The sequence below is a fragment of the Rhamphochromis longiceps genome, linkage group LG2, assembly GCF_057381845.1.
Source record: "Rhamphochromis longiceps isolate RC_006_pf linkage group LG2, R_longiceps_female_GT1.1, whole genome shotgun sequence".
Taxonomy (NCBI): Eukaryota; Metazoa; Chordata; class Actinopteri; order Cichliformes; family Cichlidae; genus Rhamphochromis; species Rhamphochromis longiceps.
Genome location: NC_140558.1, coordinates 38441951 through 38456552, shown reverse-complemented (window position 1 = coordinate 38456552; position 14602 = coordinate 38441951). Strand labels below are relative to the sequence as shown.

General features: G+C 44.0%; 2 protein-coding genes across 4 annotated transcripts in view; one reads left to right on the top strand and one right to left on the bottom strand.

Moving 5' to 3' along the window:
• The window catches only part of fgf13a (fibroblast growth factor 13a), a 104127-nt gene that overhangs the window by 75059 nt on the left and 14466 nt on the right, over nucleotides 1-14602 (bottom strand). The window lies entirely within an intron of this gene.
• Nucleotides 713-4277, top strand: LOC146677897 (uncharacterized). Its single transcript, XM_085427570.1, has 2 exons — nucleotides 713-837; nucleotides 1652-4277. Exon 2 carries the CDS (start codon nucleotides 1910-1912, stop codon nucleotides 3224-3226), a length of 1317 nt encoding a protein of 438 aa, XP_085283696.1. The 5' UTR covers nucleotides 713-837; nucleotides 1652-1909; the 3' UTR covers nucleotides 3227-4277.

Genomic DNA, 14602 nt, shown 5'->3' with positions numbered 1-14602 from the left:
CAGTGTATTAAATTCAAAGTTCAAAGTGTGAACAAAATTATAAAAACATACACTGCTTTAATGAATGTCTGCCATTGTCGGGTCATTTTTCTTCCACCTTTCTGTTTTCCGTGACTCTTCAATCAGTAGACAGGGTGCCATGACACAACTACTTATTAGTAAGAAGCAGTGGGCAGGCAGAGATCGCTTTGCAAAGACAAACAACTTAATTAGTGGCGGCACAGCTTTAATAAGTTCAGCTCAAAATAGTTTGGAAAAGCTGGTGAAAAAACAGCACTGTAATTATGACTGTGCTTTGATTCCCAATTTATAGGGGAGGCCACAATTACTGTGTTTGTGGAGCTTTCCGTGTATGGTATTCTCCTGAATGTGTGGTCAACAAGTGTGTGTGATGTAAGAACTCACTGTTAAGAAGTTTTCAGTTATGTGAAGCTCATCTGTCTGGGAAAAGCCAGAACAAGCCTGCAAATGTAAAGTCCTTTCCGCAAAGAACACTTGGATTTTATCTTCTTGTGGCACACCCAAAATGCATGGCCACTTTTGTGTTAATCATTTAATTTAATTTATTTAATTTGTTTATCAGTTATTTTCTGTGGCTATTAATATCCAAAATGACTTTGACAACATGACCAACCTAACCAGTGCATTATTTTGTCACATAAACTGTATAGAAGGTACAAAGAAATGGAGCAACACCCCAGGTGGAACTATTATTCCAAGACAGGTGCAACCCGGTTGCTTTAGGGGGATGGACTTCCGCCCACGAGTCAGATGCAAGCTGAGAGGCAAACCGAGTGCACTGTCTTCATTGCTCCTGAACTTTACCTGTGTTTGCAGGTTGGTACCTGGTAAAGAAATACTACCACTGTTTGTACATAACAATGTTTTATCTCCATGTTAACTTGTGAAGAAGTAGAACAGTACCTGTAACACTTATGGGCACTGCCGCGCGGTCGACTCGCATCAGTGTGAGACAGCGGCGTCAGGCTGCGCAGGCCGCTAGCAGAAACGGCGCGGTAATGTTTTGTATTGTGGGTCGTTAGCGCCCAGAGCATTGTCTTGTAGGAAGGTCATTCATATCGATTTATTTTCTTTTCATTATGAAGGTTGGTACTCCCGCACACTTTACTATTTTATATAAAGCTTATGATACAAAGATGTTTTATTGTTAAGTGTCATTGAGGTTTGAAAAGTATATAGCTGTTTAATATGTGAGTGTTAATGACATGTGAAGTAGAAAGAAGTTGTCCATGTTATGCAAAAGTGAATTTCATCCTCAGTGTGCTGTAAATGTGTGTCTAATTCTGCTCAATTTCAGTATTCAGAATCTGTACAGTCGTATATTGCTGTAAATTCATTGTAGATTACAGTGGCTTCCAACTGCTTAAGTAAGAGCAGGTGTGTACTTTTGTTTTGCTTAGACTGAGCGATCGCATGAAGTACATGTAAAATAGTGGAACGTGTAGAGTGTGAATTCATTTATTTTTCTACTTGTGACTTTGGGGAAATGGACAGATATGGACACTGGGACTGAAAAAGTCATGCACACGTGGATATTGTCAATGCTGTTCATGTTTGTTGAAACTTGAATAAGAGATGCAAGCTGAGAGGCAAACCGAGTGCACTGTCTTCATTGCTCCTGTGTTTGCAGGGATTTCTTCTTTGTTATTGTGGCACCATTCCTGGGGCCCGTAACAAATTGTGGGGGCTCGTCCGGGATCCACTTCCTGTTGAGTCTTCTAAGGAAGAGGGTCCAGAGATACTAGAACCAGAAAGTCAACGTGAGATGGCATCGCTGTAGCCGAGACGACAGCTGGTGGGTGTCCACAAAGAGAAGTCAAGATCTGTACGAGGGTCTTCACTCCACCAACGGAACTGCACCTCTGTGTCTCATTAGTCGAAGCTCATCATGGCAGCAGCGCGCAAGGAGCTGGTTTGGAGCATCAAAAAGAACTTGTATAAGCTTTCAGGTGCAGAAGCCTATCAGCTCGCAAGGGACCTGGTCACAGACAGCCAGAGTAGTGAATTAGAGTCCACTGATGAAGAAGGTTGTGTGGATTGCATTATCAACTATATGCAGTCAGATGCTTTGTTAAATTCTGAGGATGAGGGAATGAGTCAGTTGCTGGTGCTAAATGATCTTGTATGCAGTATGGTTGAAAATCGTGGCCTATTGAACACTGCTAATGGGGTGGCGCAGCCACTGGAGTCACCAGTTGTTAGTGCTAAGACAGTCGAGCGCACTACAGTGACACATGCTACCTTAGGCCAGTTACCACCAGTTACTAACACTCAACAGCATACCACCCCCTTACTTTCCATCCCCAGAGAGCCTACAACATCACAGCAGACTGACTTTGGTGCACAGGCTCGCACCACCAATCTGAGTCCAACCCAGCCTAGAATCATAAATGATGAGCGGGGTGGAGAGCCACAGCATTTTAGAAATGCAAGTAACACACATCCTAGTGGGGCACACAGTATAGGTGACCCAGTAACACATGCAGCAATACCTCACCCCTCATCACATGTAACCACTGAGAGAATGGTTTCCTTAAAGGACCTCTCTTACCTCCAACGGAGGGAATTTAAGGTACATGGTGGCCAGATTGGGGACCACAATGCTGACATAACTTATAGCAGCATGTGTAAACAGATAGATGAAGGCATTAGAGAGGGTTTCACAGAGACTGAGGTTCTCCGGGCTGTACTGAGAATTGTAAAGCCAGGTGTCTTCAAGGATATGCTCATCAACAAAGATGAAATCACTGTGAATGAACTCAAGGGCTTTCTCAGATCACACCTGGGTGAAAAGGCCAGCACTGAATTGTTCCAAGAGCTTATGTGTGCAAGACAGAGTGAACAAGAAACCCCACAACAGTTCTTGTACCGCATGATTGGACTCAAACAGAAGATCCTGTTCCAATCAAAACAGGTCAGTACAGACATTCGTTATGAACCCAAAACTATTCAGGAAGTCTTTCTTCACAGTATCCACCAAGGCCTGGGCACAAAACATACTGACATCAGACAGCAACTAAGGCCACTCCTTTCAAACAGCAACGTCACTGATGAGGAGATTCTCAGACAGGTTATGAAGATGATTAGCGATGAAAATGAACACCAGCGTAGGTTAGGTCATGCCCCCCGTCAAAAAACAACACATACACATAGTGTCCAGGGGCCTGTTCTTCGTACGTCGCTTACTACATCCAAGATCAAATGACACATCCAAGACCAAACCATCGCGCTAACCGTGAGCTCGCTAATCCGGTTCCCCGAACACACCTGCTGTTGACGATTAGTACAGCTGGACGCAGTAATGTGACATCAAAGGGTGTCGTAAAAGGGGCTACGCATCGATAGTAGAAACATTGATCGGCAACCCGCTGATTGGTCGGCGAAAATGTCGAAGGGGCGTGCACGGTATTTTCCGGCAGCAGAGCAAGAACTCTTGAGTGCGGGATTTCAGGAGTTTCAGAGTTTAATTAAAACGCAAGAGAACACTGCAAAGGCTGCAAAAGCAAGGAGAGAGGGGCTGGCAGAAAGTTGCTGACAAATCAAACTCGTAGGTAATTTAATAATAATAATAATAATGGATTGGGTTTATATAGCGCTTTCCAAGGCACCCAAAGCGCTGTACGATACCACTATTCATTCACTCCCACATTCACACACTGGTGGAGGCAGCTACGGTTGTAGCCAGGCTGCCATATCGCGCCATCGGCCCCTCTGGCCAACACCAGTAGGCGGTAGGGTAGATCTATCATATGACACTATATTGTCCAATATCATATGGCATTATATTATATTATAATATGTTATATTATATCCCCTTTCACATTAGAGCCACAACAGGACCCACAAGAACATGGGAACAAGTAAAAGTGGAATACAGGAGTATTCTACAGAATGGTAATATTTATCTCTTAGATTGCTTTTCGTCTCTTGGCAAGGTAATACTGGCCTGTAATACTCTGTTAGTTTGTTCATAACAGCAACCAAGAAAAGGGCAGAGGAAAAAAAGACAGGTGGTGGTCCTGCACCCCCTCGTCAACAAGTTGGTTAAGTAAATAATACCCTCACGGGAATATCGATATCTCTCAATGAGCACACTGTCGCGCTGAGCTAAAGGATCCTGTCTATCCCGCAATATACGCTGAATTCTGAGGACTCTCCTTATCAATCTTGCACCTTCCGCAATGGGTTGGTCGCGTATACGGACAGGACATGGCTGCGACAGGCTTCCCAAATCCACCTTCGCTTTTATAGCCGTGGTCTCTCATCTTGATTACACGAAGTAATTTACAATTACTACTCTGAAATATGAATTACATCTGTAATAATCACATACATGTAATAGAATGTTAATAGTACATTTCCCTTTTTTAGGAAATGACCTGTATGTATCTGTGTGACATCAATAAAAGGATCAAGTGCTGCATTATCTTTAGTTACATTGATGTTATTTATTTATGGTGAAACAGTGGTGGAATATCGCTGTTGCTTTCGTATAAATGAAGCGGACATACCTGCGTGGCCGCGATCTAATCCTGTTTACATAAAGTAAACCTGCTCCCGAGCAGGTTTACGCTTACGGCTCTGTTGCTATGACAGCAAGTTCCGGATGAGCTTCGGGGAACCGAACGATCCAGGATCACGCGAAATCGTCAACAATCTAATCCAGCTAACTTACTTAGCGAGGTACGAAGAACAGGCCCCAGGTGGAAGGAGGGGATGTGAGTGCAAACAGTGGGGATAATGATGCGATCCAACAGCTTAGTGCACAAGTAGAGGCTTTGACTAACATGGTTGCGACTTTAATGGGCCAACAAGCGGCAGCTATTCATACAACCCAATCAAAGACTGCACCTTTCCAAACGCCAGGCCAGGACCAATTCCATGGCACCCAACCTCTTGTTAACCAGGCACTCACTCCTCCACCAAGTCAACCTTCAGCTGCAAGGAGAGGTAAAATACCCAGCTGCACCAAATGTATGCAGCAAGGCTCAGAAAACTGTAATCACTGCTTTGTGTGTGGGGATGCCGGGCATAGGGCAATTGGCTGTTTAAAACGAACCAACCAGCCGGGAAACGGGAGCCGGTCTCTGTTGAGGGACAGACAGAGACCATCCCAAATCCCCAGTCCCACTCAGTAATGCCCACTAGCAAACTGAGACGTCTGAAGGGAAAGGGAAAAAAACGCTGCAAAGAAGAAAGCCAGCCCTCCCCACTGAAAAGCCAAGCAGTTACTGACAGTACAGCCCGAACAGTGCCATTGATTGGTAAAAAGAGCCTACTAAATTGTTTTGTCAACGGCTATGCTGTGACAGTACTATTTGATACTGGCTCACAAGTGAGCATCATTGATAGATCCTGGAAGGAGACGTTCATTCCCCAATATGCAGTGAGGCCCTTACAAGAACTTCTTGATCCTGGGGAAAGCCTTGACCTGTGTGCAGCAAATGGACAGCCAATCCCATATGATGGGTGGGTGGAGCTAACAGTTCATCTCCCGGGGAACACCGATCCCAACCTTACAATGGAAGTACCCTTCCTAATCAGCCAGCTCCCCCTCCCCCAGCCACTACTGGGAGCCAATGTCCTCCAAGGGATGATTAATAGTCATAAGTGTGATGCAGATGCACACACTATGATCCTCAGCCTTCTCCGCAAAGCCCTAGGAGTGGAGGAAGAACAGGCAAGAGCCATGGTCAACTTTATCAATCTGCAGAAAGAGTCAAACCACAGTATAACCACCATTAGGGTAGGGAAGGAAAATGTTTATGTTCCACCTGGTAAAACGGTAAATGTGCGATGTAAAGTACCATCTACCTTTGACATTTCCAACCCTGTTGTCCTGTATGAGCCACTAGAGGATAGCGCCACGCTAGAGCAGCTGAGTGTGGGGAAGGATTGTTGGAAATCAGTAACACCAAACAACCATTTGTTAGAGTGCCAATTTCCAACCACACAAACCAAGTAATCACTCTGCCAAAGAGGTCCCAACTTGGCTCCATCCAACATGTTGCCAAAGTTCTGGAGCCAGGCGAACAGGACGTTGGAGATGGGGGTCCAACACAAGCTTGTGTATTGAAGGCTGAAGTTAATGTGGCCTCTCCTGGCACTCCCCCTGCTGACCTGTGGCGACCACCGGTTGACCTCAGTCACCTTAGTTCAGAACAGCAGAGAATAGTCGAGAAAATGTTGAATGAGGAATCAGCTGCTTTTGCACGGGACGGCAGTGACATTGGATGTATACCCTCTCTCCAAATGTCAGTTAGACTCAAAGATGACACCCCAGTCCAAAAGGCTTATGCGTCAGTCCCAAAGCCATTGTACAGGGAGGTTAAAGAATATATACAGGAGCTGCTTGTGAAGGGGTGGATTGTAAAATCACACTCGCCATATGCTGCCCCTATTGTTTGTGTGAGAAAGAAAGACGGATCATTGCGCCTGTGCATTGATTACCGGCTTCTCAACAAAAAGACTGTGCCAGATCGGCACCCCCTCCCCCGCATACAGGACCTGATTGACTCACTCGGAGGCTACAGGTGGTTTTCCATCCTAGATCAGGGCAAGGCTTACCACCAAGGCTTTATCGCGGAGGGGTCCAGGCACCTGACTGCATTCACCACCCCATGGGGCTTATATGAGTGGGTCAGGATCCCGTTTGGCCTTTCTAATGCACCAGCAGCCTTCCAAAGAAGCATGGAGGAAATGTTGGACACACTCAGGGATGAGTGTTGCATCCCTTATCTGGATGATGTGCTATGTTTCTCCAGGTCCTTTGAGGAACATGTTGAGGTCTTGCGGCGTGTACTTCAAGCTCTGCAACGCCATGGAGTTAAGCTCCGCCCTGAGAAATGTGAGCTACTTCGCAAAGAGGTCAGGTATGTAGGCCGCCTGGTGTCGGCAGATGGAGTGAGGATAGACCCAAAGGACCTAGAGGCAGTACAGGCGCTAAAGCAAAAAGCCCCTCAAACAGTCGGTGATGTCAGGCGGCTACTGGGTTTTCTGAGCTACTACCGGACTTATGTGCAGGACTTCTCCCGCATAGCCAGGCCGCTTTATGAATTGCTCAAGACAAACCCCAGCCCACTTCTAACTAACCTTGTAAGAGAAAAGGGGAAGGGGCCGCAGAACAGAATTGCCACCTCCATAGTGGGAAACTGGAGTTTCTGGCCTTGAAATGGGCAGTATGTGAAAAATTTGTCAACTACCTGTACTATGCGCCCCATTTCACGGTCTTCACGGACAACAACCCCCTGACCTACATTATGAGCACAGCCAAGCTCAATGCTGTGGGTCATCGCTGGGTGGGGCAGCTTGCCGATTTCCATTTTGAAATCAGGTATCGGCCAGGCAAACAGAACATTGATGCAGACACGCTTTCGCGCTGTCCACTTGATATCAGTGTTTTTATGGATCAGTGCTCAGAAAGACTACCAGAAGAGGCAGTGTATGCCACCTGGGAGGGAACTAGGACTGCAGAAAAAGGGGATGTAGCATGGGTGGCAGCCCTCAACATAACATCACAACACCAGACACATGCAGACACTGGAACATTTCCAGTCATCAGCTGCAAAGAGCTCTCAGATGAGCAGCGGAAAGATCCTGTTATCAGCAAAATGTTAGAGTTAAAGGAGAATAACAGAGATCTTTTTTTTTTCTTTTTTTTTTTCTTTTTTTCTAAATGACATCAGAAACAGCAGTATGCGACATTACGTGATGGCAGAGCTTCAGTTCATCCTTTGTCATTTTTTTTTTTTTTTTTTTTTTTTTTATAAATAGGACAGGGGGAATGAATGAGAGAAAGAGGGGGAGAGGAAGAAAGAAAACCAAAGGGGAGAAGAGACGGTGAGAGGGGGGGGAAGAGAGAGAAAAGAAAAAAAAAGAACTCCTGGGTCACCTGTATGGAGAAAAAAAAAAACAAACAAAAAAAACAAACAGAGGAGACAGCAAACAACAAAGAGCAACATAATAATAGAGAAAACAAAGCACCATCACAATAAACTAGCTAGTCATAGATATCAATATTTACTAAATAATAAACGATATTGTGCAGCACGCAAGATAGACAGCGCACAGTGTGCTTTGAGGCAGCAGCCAAGAAAGCTTTAGTCCGCGTCTGTGAATACCCATGTGTGCATACCTGTGTGGATCAGCATGCTTGCATTCCAAAGGTTTCTCCATGTAATGATCTGCTAGGGAGTGTGGGGGGGCCACAGCCCCGTCCTCCAGGGTGTGAAGCGGGTATGGAGGAGATCAAAACTCCAGACATCCAGAGGCCCCCAGAACACAAGAGACCATGGAAGACCAACAGTGGAATAACAGAGATCTAACTGATGAGGTTCGTAGAACATTGGACAAGTCCACAAGGAAATTGTCACGAGAATGGAGTAGGCTGCAGGTGGAAAATGGCTTACTCTATAGGAAGACTCCCAGCCGAAAGCAGTTAGTCCTGCCTGCCATCTACAAACAAACTGTCCTCTCACACCTCCATGACAACATGGGACATGTTGGTGTGGAAAGAGTCCTTAGCCTAGTAAGAGATCGCTTTTATTGGCCCTTTATGAAGAGAGAGGTTGAGGAATATATCACCAGACGATGTCGTTGCATTAAGCAAAAAAAGCCAGCCTTACCTGACAGGGCACCTATGGGGAGCCTTACATCGAGCTCGCCCCTAGAGCTCGTATGCATTGACTTTCTGCACCTTGAGACCAGCCGGGGTGGGTACGAATACATACTGGTTGTAGTCAACCACTTCACCAGATTCGCACAAGCATACCCCACTAAAAACAAGGCTGGAAAGACAGCTGCGGAGCGAATCTTCGGTGACTTCATCCTACGGTTTGGCTATCCAGCTAAGCTTCACCATGATCAGGGCCGGGAGTTTGAGAATGAGTTGTTTAGGGCTCTCAGACAACTGGCCGGTGTAAACCATTCTAGGACTTCCCCATACCATCCACAGGGCAACCCTGCAGAGAGGTTCAATCGGACTCTGCTACAAATGCTCAGGACGTTGGGCGAGAAAGAGAGAGAGAACTGGAAAGATCACCTGTCTCACGTTGTGCACGCATACAACTGCACCAAACATGAGTCCACTGGGTTTTCTCCATATTACCTCCTTTATGGTCGCCATCCACGTCTCCCCGTCGATCTCCTCTTTGGGTTGGTAGCTGAGGACGAGGCCGACACTCCAAGTGGATATGCAAAACGATGGAAAGAGAAAATGATCGAAGCGTACAAGATAGCCAGCACGAACAGCCAACATTCGAGTGCCAAAGGCAAGCACTATTATGACAAACGGAACAGGGGTGTAACCCTACAACCAGGTGACAGGGTTCTTGTTCGCAACGTTGCAGAAAGGGGAGGTCCATGCAAACTGAAACCCTATTGGGAGAAAACTATCTACATTGTCAGAGAGCAGGTTGGTGACAACCCAGTTTATAAGGTCAGCCCTGAAAACAGAGGTCACCATACTCGCACCCTCCACAGAAATTTGTTGCTTCAAGTTAATGATCTACCAGCAGACATTACAGATGATCGCATGCCTGATAGACCGCCAAGGGCAAAAGGAAAGTCAAATCAGCCACGGGAAACGGTCGACCAAATAGAGGCTGGTGATGTAAGTGGATCTGAAACGGATGAGGAGGCACCTTGTTACTGGCTGCGGGTACCCAGAGAATCATTAAGGACCAATCGGGACATTCCTAATCAGGTCCCAGTGAGCGGGTCATTGGTTAGTCCTGAGACACCTGGTGACATGCAGGGTGGCGATGCTCCTATGGGATCAGAGTTTGACCGAGTGAGTGTAGGAGAGATGGAGCAGGAGAGAGAGAATGACATTTCGCCCCCTGTGGAGGAACCAGAGTTTGGCGAAGAGCAGCTGGCGCCCCAGACCAATGACTCCAGTGAAAACACTCAAGGGTCTCAACCTGAACCTCAGCCCGTACTAAGGAGATCTACAAGGCAGAGGAGACCTGGCCAGATACTGACCTATTCTTCCCTTGGCCAGCCAACGTATCAGCCACGTCTTGCTGTTAGTTCTGTGGGTGTACAGCCAGTGTTCTATATGCACCAGTGTCCACAATCGTACTGGCATTCAGTCCAACCCATCCATATTATGCCTGGTGTACACTCCGCTGTCACTTACCCGATCTGCTGCTGAGTTTAAGACGGGCATAGGACCTTGGGTACATATAGTGTTGGGTATTCAGAAAATGTAGAAAATCATTGCACACCCATATGTATTTGTAATTTGTGAGTATATTGAGTGAAGAGTTAAAGTTTGATTCAGAGTTAATGGAAGTTTACACTGTTAATTGCAAGTGTCGGGAGCCACTTTTGGTTTGTAGGGGAGTGTGTGGCACACCCAAAATGCATGGCCACTTTTGTGTTAATCATTTAATTTAATTTATTTAATTTGTTTATCAGTTATTTTCTGTGGCTATTAATATCCAAAATGACTTTGACAACATGACCAACCTAACCAGTGCATTATTTTGTCACATAAACTGTATAGAAGGTACAAAGAAATGGAGCAACACCCCAGGTGGAACTATTATTCCAAGACAGGTGCAACCCGGTTGCTTTAGGGGGATGGACTTCCGCCCACGAGTCAGATGCAAGCTGAGAGGCAAACCGAGTGCACTGTCTTCATTGCTCCTGAACTTTACCTGTGTTTGCAGGTTGGTACCTGGTAAAGAAATACTACCACTGTTTGTACATAACAATGTTTTATCTCCATGTTAACTTGTGAAGAAGTAGAACAGTACCTGTAACACTTATGGGCACTGCCGCGCGGTCGACTCGCATCAGTGTGAGACAGCGGCGTCAGGCTGCGCAGGCCGCTAGCAGAAACGGCGCGGTAATGTTTTGTATTGTGGGTCGTTAGCGCCCAGAGCATTGTCTTGTAGGAAGGTCATTCATATCGATTTATTTTCTTTTCATTATGAAGGTTGGTACTCCCGCACACTTTACTATTTTATATAAAGCTTATGATACAAAGATGTTTTATTGTTAAGTGTCATTGAGGTTTGAAAAGTATATAGTTGTTTAATATGTGAGTGTTAATGACATGTGAAGTAGAAAGAAGTTGTCCATGTTATGCAAAAGTGAATTTCATCCTCAGTGTGCTGTAAATGTGTCTAATTCTGCTCAATTTCAGTATTCAGAATCTGTACAGTCGTATATTGCTGTAAATTCATTGTAGATTACAGTGGCTTCCAACTGCTTAAGTAAGAGCAGGTGTGTACTTTTGTTTTGCTTAGACTGAGCGATCGCATGAAGTACATGTAAAATAGTGGAACGTGTAGAGTGTGAATTCATTTATTTTTCTACTTGTGACTTTGGGGAAATGGACAGATATGGACACTGGGACTGAAAAAGTCATGCACACGTGGATATTGTCAATGCTGTTCATGTTTGTTGAAACTTGAATAAGAGATGCAAGCTGAGAGGCAAACCGAGTGCACTGTCTTCATTGCTCCTGAACTTTACCTGTGTTTGCAGGGATTTCTTCTTTGTTATTGTGGCACCATTCCTGGGGCCCGTAAGAAATCCCTGCAAACACAGGTAAAGTTCAGGAGCAATGAAGACAGTGCACTCGGTTTGCCTCTCAGCTTGCATCTGACTCGTGGGCGGAAGTCCATCCCCCTAAAGCAACCGGGTTGCACCTGTCTTGGAATAATAGTTCCACCTGGGGTGTTGCTCCATTTCTTTGTACCTTCTATACAGTTTATGTGACAAAATAATGCACTGGTTAGGTTGGTCATGTTGTCAAAGTCATTTTGGATATTAATAGCCACAGAAAATAACTGATAAACAAATTAAATAAATTAAATTAAATGATTAACACAAAAGTGGCCATGCATTTTGGGTGTGCCACATTCTTCAGTGTGCAAGACTAAAGTTAGAATTGTGGTCCTCAATTTCATCCCGGTAAAGTCTACAACGTAGTCGTCTACGTCATTTTTTGCACTGTATTACGCTCGTGTGCTCGTGTATCTGCCCTGCTCTGCCAGCACGACAGAAACTGAGCTGATCATGTTGAAATTGGAGTTAATAAATAATGAACAACTGAAATGCAGGAAAAAAAAAGGACTTCAGAACAGACTGAATCTATACATAGATTGTATGAAGCATGAAAATGAGAAAACATACTCTACATTGGGAGAACATTTCATATTGCATTAGCATTATCAGCAAGCTAAATACAATAGCAGCCTATTGGATTTTAATAGAGGTACCCCAGCCATGTGATAATTAATCCACTGCACTGTGTTTACGCTGCATAATACTACCATGTCTCATGTTGCACGTCATGCTACAGTGTAGTATAAGCATGTGTGTGTATTTCTGTGTGTGTTCACATTCCATCTGTAAGGTGTATTGAAAGAATTTTGCTTTGCCTTCAGTACACACTCAGCTTTTTATCTGTCTAAAAATGTGCTACAAAGAAGAGCAAATAGAGAGATGATTAAATAAAACACTTCTGCACTGCTACACAGCTGCTCACACATGCAAATATATACGCATCCCACTAGGGTTTTTAGTCTTATTCAGAGCAGGATGAGAAGTGCCGGAGCAGCAGTCATCAACTGCACAACGATAAATTCCACTTTTTTCATCATTCAACTCTCTCTTCGGTATAAACTGTGGATCGCTAGGGCCAGGTTTAGGCAGGGCAAATTTGCACCGCTTCCTTTATTCAATTTGTGCTACCAATCTGTGGGTAATTTGTGCTTTATTATTAAGGTAATGGCTAATTACTCAATAAGGGACTGGGACTCCCTTCCAACATTGCAGTTCAGTGGCAAGAGAAAGATTATAAAGGTTCAAAAGTCTTTATAAACATTACAGTTTATAAGCAAATAAATATGTGGAAAAAAATCATATAATTTCAGGAGATAAAGTTGCATTGGATTATGAAGGTAAGTTGTGTCATAGAGATTTTTAAGCTAAGTTTCTCTTACTGTGTATTTTGGGTACAGTATACACAACTCTGCAAAACAACATGGTTCTATTAAATTTAATGAAAAAACTGCTGAGCTAAGTTACCTGTCACAGCGATTAGCATGCTGGGGTCAGGTCACTTGATGCAGCAGGGTTGGTGGTTATTACAGAGTAGGCAGCTTGATTAGCCTGCAGGGTAAAGACCAGATACTTCCAAGTATGTGCTTGTGTTTGTGTGTGTGTATGTGTGTGCGTGCATGCACGTGTGTAAATGTGGATTGTATGAGTAGGTGGGTACTATTGTTTTGCCAAGGCCAAGACAGGATGGCAACCCAGAGCCAAAGACAAGAAACCGGTAGAGCAACTCAACAACAAAACTGAGCAGCCATCTGTGCCTCTGAGCTTTGAAGCATAAATTGTTGAGAATCAACCCACCCACTCACACAAGCACAACCTATACACGTCTATACTATGTAAAATTACATAACATATTCATCAGAGAGAAACTGTGGATTTGTAGAGCATGTTGTGTGCATCATGCCTGAACATTTCACAATTTGTGAGGGAACGAAATCATAATGTAAGACCCATGAATGAACAAAAGAGTTAATGGATTCAGCTGAAAACCATTTTTACAGTTGCTACTATAATTAAACATTTGCTTTGTCAATGCATTACAGCCCTGTACATCTGTAACAAAAACATACATGTTCATTAACAGAAAGTCCTTATATTTCATTCAACAATAACTGCCAACAGTTGTGTTTTTGTTTTGTTTTGTTTTTAAGATTAAAAAAAGCAAGAAACAATAATAATGGCAATCATTTTTAGTGACCTGACAGACAAAAATATTACTTTTATATTATTTTTTGGTTTTCTAGTGTCTCACAGCTGAGAAGCCATGCAAGTGCTTTTTTTAATGGGTGTGATGATTTTAGCGAAAGTGTGAGGACTGCCTCCACACAGTGTTAACAACACATTCTGTTCCTCCTACCAAATAAGCCCACAGGGTTCAAGTACAGTCTCTGAACAGACACACCAACATACACAATGCATCAAATCAGAAGCATGGGAGACAATCAGATTTATTTATATCGTTCACAAGGCTCATCTCAGCACTTGATACCAAAAGACAGAATGAAATGTATAAATCACTTTTTTTAAGTGATTTGTTTGTTTTTACTGGTAGCATGATGTAATCCTGTGGAACTAGGATCATGTGTGAATCTACAAATGTTCTTGTTTCTCAATATTTCCATCCACGGTGGACCTCAAAAGTTTTACCAATTTTGCTTTCAGCGCTGACTTAATTTTTCATGGCATAGATTCATCCACAGATTCATCCATAGGTGCTGATGGAAACATTCCTCAGAAATTTTTGTCCATATTGACATGAAAACATGACACATTTGCTCTAAATTTGCACATTTGCACTCATGATGCAAATCTCCCATTCCATGACATCCCAGAGGTGTACCACTGGATTGAGATTTTGTAACTGTGGGGAGCCATTGGAGTACACTGATTTTAATGTCATGAAATTGTTACACTGTGGTCATAAAGGGACGGACATGGTCAGCAACAATACTCAGGTAGGCTGTCAAATTTAAACAGTGCTCAAACTGGTAATAAGGAATCCAAA